The 7309-nt window shown below is 34.3% G+C and overlaps 1 protein-coding gene across 4 annotated transcripts; it reads left to right on the top strand.

Annotated features, from left to right (window-relative positions):
* Nucleotides 1–1429: 1429 nt before the first annotated feature.
* LOC107914694 (solute carrier family 35 member F1) lies at nucleotides 1430–6783 on the top strand. 4 transcript variants are annotated; one of them, XM_041102251.1, is made up of 11 exons: nucleotides 1430–1885; nucleotides 2386–2480; nucleotides 2950–3007; nucleotides 3278–3472; nucleotides 3742–3818; nucleotides 4744–4826; nucleotides 5117–5168; nucleotides 5546–5614; nucleotides 5707–5793; nucleotides 5895–5956; nucleotides 6260–6783. In XM_041102251.1, exons 1-11 carry the CDS (start codon nucleotides 1768–1770, stop codon nucleotides 6492–6494), a joined length of 1131 nt encoding a protein of 376 aa, XP_040958185.1. In that variant the 5' UTR covers nucleotides 1430–1767; the 3' UTR covers nucleotides 6495–6783. The 4 variants fall into 4 exon arrangements, with proteins under 4 accessions (XP_040958185.1, XP_040958186.1, XP_040958187.1 ...); XM_041102253.1 differs by having other exon boundaries at nucleotides 1857–1885; nucleotides 2950–2957; XM_041102252.1 differs by lacking the exon at nucleotides 2950–3007 and having other exon boundaries at nucleotides 3238–3472.
* Nucleotides 6784–7309: the final 526 nt, after the last annotated feature.

Below are 7309 nucleotides of genomic sequence, written 5' to 3'. Positions count from 1 at the left end.
TTTCTCTTCTTGTTGCTACTGTTTCTTGCGTGTTTTTGCAGGTGACGGCGCAAGTGGGTGAACGGTGATGTGACCGCGGCGGTGGCGATGTGACAACAGCGACGGTGGCAGGGAGCCAAAAGGTCAAAAGGCTAAGGGGGGAGGCGACGCCTAGGGTTTCAGTCTCTGAAACCCTAGGCAGATTTTTTTGTGAAGTTGGGCCTTAAACATTGGGCCTCGGGTTTGGGTTGCTGGGTTAGGCTTAGTTGGGTATTGGGTTGCTGATTTGGGCTTTGGTTTGTAATTGGGTAGTTGGGTAGCTGAGGTTAATGGTAATTGGTTTTTGGGCTGGGCAAATATTGGGCTGTACAGATTATACTGGAAAGCCCCTTTGTTTTTCCCTATGATTATGGTCTCAAACTTATGTATTGGGTTTATAAAGCATTCTCTTCCGGTATCATGAAACTTGAACCCGTGATCGCATAACCACTATCAACTGGGGGCCTGAGTTATACTTCAACCCGTGACCGCATAACCACCGTCAACTTGGAGCCCTAGTTATACTTCAACTTGTGATTGTATAACCACCATGAACTGGGAGCCTGAATTGCAATGCGATGAGCTTCTAAGGTGATAGTTCTATCCTCACATCGCAGATTAATTGTGTGGGTCTCCCAGTGCCATCGCATCACTGTGAACTCAAACACACCTTAAAATTATTACAATATCTACCTTAAACACAAATACAAATAAATCTTTCTCTCCAAATTTTCAACACCCAACAAAAAAAAAACAAACGATTTTTTAGAAACAGAAAAAGCATCCTGAAGGAAAACACTTCATGCAAGACACTTTTTTTTTGTTTTTCTCTTTAAAATCGACCTATTTCCCTAAAAATTGAAAAAATCGACCTAAATCCTTAATTATTTTTAAAATTGACATTTTTATCAAATTTACCTAGTATATGTCTGCACTTTTTTAAAAATAATATATATTTATATTTATTTTAAGTATTTTATTATGTGTCAAACTCTCTTGTATATAAATTAAGTTACATATGCAATTAACTTAACAATTTAATTAAAATATAATTATAATTTTTAATAAATATATTTTTTACATTATTTTTCTTCGTTCAGATTGCCATAAATCTAGTATTTATATAAAGTTTGTGATTAAACAATCGGCATAAAAATTAAAATTTGGACCCAAATGCATGGACTTTAGTTATGATGAAAGTTCCATAATTTCAATGTTCTATTTTGATTAAACAATTGGCCTAAAGATTAAAATTTGGACCGAAATGCATGGCCTTTAGTTATGATCAAAGCTCTACCATCATGTTGGTGTTATCAAAATCACATTGGTTTCTACCATTAAACCATCCAACAAAATTGATAAATCTCATAAACAAATTATGACAAAAGAAAACGTCCATATTCGACATCACTTTTTTTTTATTTATTTAAAAGAACAGGTTATTTTTATTTATTTTATAATTACAAGATTTACGTGTTGGTGAATGGTGATAGACTTCAAGATGAATTTGGGAACTCATTAGAGCCATTGCTTCATTGCTAGTTTTCACTTTCAAAGCTAACTTTTGAGTCATTTCACTACCTAAACTGAAAACCATTAGTGGGTATCTTACGTTTTGGACAATTTGGGTGCCTTTGGCAGCTTTTAATGGAGTTTCTGCCAATGGGGTTTTTGAGTCTGTTGGTTAAATTTTTTCCCCCAACATTTTGGTGATTACTCTTCGGTTTTGAGTGTTTTGAGAGAGGAAAAATGATGAGTTTAAAGCAGTTTTGGACAAAGAAGACTTTGGTTGGGCTTGGCTTGGGGCAATTTCTATCTCTTCTTATCACTTCTACTGGTTTCTCTTCATCTGAACTTTCTAACAGAGGTTTCTTTTCTTGTTTTGGCTTTAACTTTTTTGCTAATTTTCTTTATTGTTTTGTCAATGGTGATCATCTGAAAATATAGCCTTTAATGTTGACAACCTGTTGAAAGATTGAAAATGATACATAATTCTATTAGCTTCATTTGATTTCTAGCTTTATCTCTTTACTTCATTTACTTGATTGTAGAGCTTTAAACTTTGTATATGTGTTTCTTTTGCTAATTGATTGCAAAAAATGCACTAGTAGATTTTTGAAACTTGTTGCCACTGCTTGTTCAAGACATTAGATTAAAAAAACGTTCTTTTTGTTTGTTTGTTTGTTTGTTAAACTATATTTCCTGGTTTAATTTAGATAATTTCTTCTTATTGTTCTTCTTGTTTTTACTCATTTGCCCATTAAATTTGAGATTCTATATTTCTTGTTTTAAAGCTAATTTTCCATATGTTTAGTGAGTGATCTCTCACTTTTGATATTTATTGCTCTACTTTTATGTTTATCTTAGGAATCAATGCTCCAACATCTCAATCTTTTCTAAATTATGCACTCTTGACTGTCGTCTATGGAAGTGTTATGCTTTACAAGAGGCAAGCACTTAAGGTATTTATTAGCTTTCACATCTACTCTTCTCATTTCAGCTTTAAATGGACTTTAAATATGCAGAATTTGATTGCACACCTCCATTTGGGATTAAATATTTAATCACCTGCAATGCTCGTATCTATAAACAGCATGTAAATGGGAACTTCTTTAAAGTAGTTCCATGTGTAAACAAAATACTAGTGGTCATGAATGTAAAGAAGGCAACTAAAAAGGGTTTTTTTGATGTCTAGTGAACAAAGTTATGTGTCTCTTGCTTCAGTTGCGATTTCTTAGATAGATGAATATGCCTATTATTGGCTTACAAGTTCATGTGTGGTGCTGTTGTGCATAAGTAGAAAATAAACGGGTTAGCATGGATTCCAGGTAGTTTTTGTTCGTATTAACGCTCTTGGTCATGGATTTTTTTTCCGTTATTTTTATTTTTGATGCCTTAAATTTTTTTTTTTTTGTGTGTGTGTGTGTGCAGGCTAAATGGTATTATTATGTTGTTCTTGGATTAGTAGATATAGAGGCCAATTATCTTGGTAAGTCTGTCATGTTCTTCCAGTGAGCTTGGCTGAGTTTCTATTTATCTTGTTGCATGTGGTTTCTAGTTTTGTTTTTAAAAACTTTTTAACTTATACTCTTACTTAAAAAGTAAAAGAAATGAGGGACACGTCTGAAATATCGTGGATTTTATTTGATTCATAGAGAAGTCCTTAGCAAAAGCTTATTCGCTTTATTTTGCTTTGTAAAACCTTCTTTTGTCATTCAGGACAGACTCTTAAATTCAACCAAGTTTACTTCATGTGCAGTGGTGAAGGCATACCAGTACACATCTATAACGAGTGTAATGCTGCTTGACTGTTGGTCTATCCCATCAGTCATGCTTCTTACCTTTATTTTCTTGAAAACAAAGTACAGATTCAGAAAGAGAGCTGGTGTAATTGTATGTGTTGCTGGTCTTGTGATGGTTATTTTTTCAGATGTTCATGCAGGTGACCGATCAGGTAACTCCCGGGATTTGCTACATGTTTGTACAACTCTTTTTATCTGCATATTTAGGATGCAGTTGTGGAACTGCTCTTCCTGTTGCTCCTTTGTTTACTTTTAAAGTTTTGTCTAATATAAGCCACTGACATGCGGTCATCCTTTCCTGTGTTTCAATGGATTCTTTTATATAAACCACATATTGTCATTTCTATATTTTAGTTTATTTTAAGGAATTAGGTCAATATGGGGCATATTCTGATATGAGAATTGCCAATGTGGGTTGTAGGAGGCCGTGACGCTCGCAAAGGAGATTTACTCGTTATCGCTGGGGCAACACTCTATGCCATTAGTAATGTCAGCGAGGTAATTACATTTATGTTGATCTGCAGAGGAACCTGGAAACTTTTTGCCCCTCTTATTAGCATCATGCATTTCAATACTGACTATCACAGAATATAATTTTTCTGTCTTTGTTTTTTAGTTACTAAGTTGAAATGTTAATTGTTCTGATTTATATTGGAATCAAATTCAATAATTTTCAAGTCTTCCGATTTAAGTGAGCCTAATTGCTCATTTGATTATGCTATCTTTGCTGTGGCTCACTTCCATTGCTCTCTCCCTCCACTGATCCCTGCCTCAAGTTTCTTTTTTTCAATTAACTACTTGCTAGTGGAATACAGGCTTAGATAGTTTACGGACTCAACCTTACTGGGTTAACTTGCTTTCAAGACCGGTTATAGCTTAGAGTGCTGGCTGGTTGCTTAGAACCTACCTGACTCTCTGCTTTGAATATCCTCATGTTGGAAATGGATTTTGAAATGTTAAATAGTTTTGTTTTATGTATGGTAAATGACTGGATATAAAATAGTGAGGGCTCTCCCTCCCTCCCTCGCGCTCTCTCTCTCTAATTTTGTTTTATGGTTTGAAGAATGACCATTATTTGTAAATAAAGTTGCCTTAGCAACTTTTTTAGTCTATAGGCTGTAGCTTGTGTCTATGTTACTTAGACTTGGGTGTGAGTGTTGGATATGCAGATGTATCTAAAACGGGTATGTTCAATTTTTCTTAAAAAATTTTCAAGTATTTGGATGATCATATCCGCACTCATTCAGAATATATGATTGACATAGATACTTCAATCAAAATAGAGTTAGAGCAATATAGGCTTGTACAATTATCAAAGCACTGTATTACCCTGTGTTACTCTCTCTCCATGTATATGTGTGTGTTTATATCAGTTATTATCCTTAGCATTCCCTACACTTCTTATCTGTTTGTTTCTTTGCAGGAGTTTCTTGTGAAGAATGCGAATAGAGTTGAACTCATGTCATTCTTGGGCCTCTTTGGTGCCATTATCAGTGCAATACAAATGTATCCTTGGTTTCTGTGTTTGATTGCTCTTAATTCGATGGCATCCTATCATTACAGTTTATATTTCATTTTATGAAACTCATTTACGGTTTTCAAAGTTATGATTTCTCATCAACATGCATATCCCTATCTACACAATGTTAGACAATTTGAAATATCCTGTGTTATTGATGCCATCAAGATTTTGTTAAAGTTAACAGATCTGTAGAATTCCAGAGATAGCTGATTAATGATATGATTTCTTCAATGCAATAATATTGTCAATCTACAACCCTTAATAATGTCTATAGAAGCATAATCGAACACAATGAACTCAAATCTATTCACTGGACGGCTGGTGCTGTAAGTTTGTTCAAAACGTCAAATCACTCCACCTTTTTCTTCTCGTGCACAAATAAAATATGTTTCTACCAATGTTACTACAACTCTTTATTTTCTTTGAAGTGCCTATGTCCAACATATATTCAGATATGGGCATGGGGATATGATTCTTCTAATATTGAAGGGCTCTGAAAATGTTGACCTGTGCCTGACATGTATTTGTAACTCACCCTTGAGGCTAAATAACATAGGTGTCTACAACTATCTTAGAATTATCATATGCATTTTGAATTCCGTTGCGTGGCAAGAAAGTTGCTTTTTCTTACACATGCTAGTGTCTTCTTAAGTATGCTCAAGTTTTTGTTTTCTTAATATACTTTATTTATTCTTTTTTTCAGGCATTTCCATTTTTCGGATTTTCATTGGCCATGTTTTTGTTTTACTCATTTGTCCCGGTGTTACTTAAGGTATGGGCTAAACTCTGCAGCATCTTTCTTATGAACTTCCTGAATCTAATATTTGGTGACAATATTTTGAAGTTTGGTTTTCTTCCTTGCAGATGAGCGGTTCCACAATGCTCAATCTCTCTTTGCTGACCTCAGACATGTGGGCTGTCATAATCCGCATTTTTGCTTACCATGAAAAGGTTGACAATCTAAATTTTATATATATAGATATTTAAAGCTGAGATTGAAATAACTTTGATAGACCGAGGATCAGTTTTCTGAAAATGGATATTGTTTTCAGGTTGATTGGATGTACTTTTTAGCCTTTGCTGCAGTAGCTGTTGGACTTGTTATTTATTCCGGGTAAGTAACCCTTTTTACTCCTAATTTGTTCTATATTACTATCGTGAACTACGTACTTCATTTCTTTGAAATATCGTGTCCGATATTCATTTCTGGAACATACTAAGACATGGATATGAGAATTCAATCCTCCAAATATGTGAAAAAAGCTTAGAAAAAGTTGAGTATACTTGTGTTGGACATATACCTTTATCCAACAATTATGTTCGAGCCCAAGTAACTAACCGACTATTACCTTGGCTATGTAGAGCTTATGGAGGGGAATTTGTTTTGTATATTTGAATTTCATCATAATGTATGCAGGGGTGACAAGGAAGAGGATCAGCATCAATGCATAGCCGGTGTTGGTGACGAAGATGCTGGAAGAAGCAAGTATTTTGATGAGGAGGCTGATTTTGATAACATCAATCGAGGAGCTATAGCTGGAAGCTCAAAAACCGGGGATACTAGCAAGCATGACTGTATCACTAGTGGCGAAAGAAGTGAAACTATTGAAAACAAGAACATCGGAAAAGAGGTGCAAGGGAAGAAGTCATGATATATTAGACTGTCACCCGAACTCTTCATTTTCTTAAGACTATTTATGTTTAAACATTTTTTGTTCAACATACCAATGGCATACATAACACCCTATGTCAAATACATATCATATTCGGCACTCAGTTCGGATAACGTAGATTACGCCCTCTAGAATCGGGAAGCTATCTACTATAGGACATGTATGTAAAAAGGATCAGGGAGACACGGCAGCATCAATTTTGGGTTGACTTTTTCATTCAAAATGTTTGAATAACGAGCAGTTTGGGGGCATTGCTCCTTCAGTTGTATTTTAAAGCCCTCACCCTTTTTAGGTCAATCGCTCCTAATTCCGCCGTTGTGTGCTTTGAAATTCTATTGAAGAGGCGTTTTTCCTCATTATTTTAATGCAAAGTCACCCCTTGAAGGCAAAAAGCGTGGAATTTCTATGTCTGAAAATGTTTTAAATTTATCAAGTTATATCTCACTATTGAGATTGTAGATTCGAATATTCATATTAAAATTACTATTCGTTGTGGATTCACTTTTTGGATATTCATTATCATCACTCATAATCTAAATTTGAATCTATTGATTAGTGTTAAAAAATACATAAATTTTGCGTTTAACAAGCTTTGAATCCAAGACTTGTTATATATACTAAAAATTTCGTCACATACGTATGTATGTGAGAGTCACGTATTTAGAATGCATAAATACGTTTGTAGATAACATAAAATAAATAATAAAATGTTATATTTGAAACTAATAATAACACATATGTGGTATATACTAAATGTTACTTTAGTTGAAATAGCAATGTTGAAAGAGTTTATA

The sequence above is a fragment of the Gossypium hirsutum genome, chromosome D10 (assembly GCF_007990345.1).
Source record: "Gossypium hirsutum isolate 1008001.06 chromosome D10, Gossypium_hirsutum_v2.1, whole genome shotgun sequence".
In the NCBI taxonomy this organism is placed as follows: domain Eukaryota; kingdom Viridiplantae; phylum Streptophyta; class Magnoliopsida; order Malvales; family Malvaceae; genus Gossypium; species Gossypium hirsutum.
This window is presented reverse-complemented; position numbering and strand designations above follow the sequence as displayed.

Coding starts and splice junctions, on each gene's coding strand:
- LOC107914694 (XM_041102251.1), top strand. CDS start 1,768: ATGATGAGTTTAAAGCAGTTTTGGACAAAGAAGACTTTGGTTGGGCTT. Junction 3,473..3,741: donor TCATGCAGGTGACCGATCAG/GTAACTCCCGGG, acceptor TGTGGGTTGTAG/GAGGCCGTGACGCTCGCAAA. Junction 5,169..5,545: donor TTCACTGGACGGCTGGTGCT/GTAAGTTTGTTC, acceptor TCTTTTTTTCAG/GCATTTCCATTTTTCGGATT.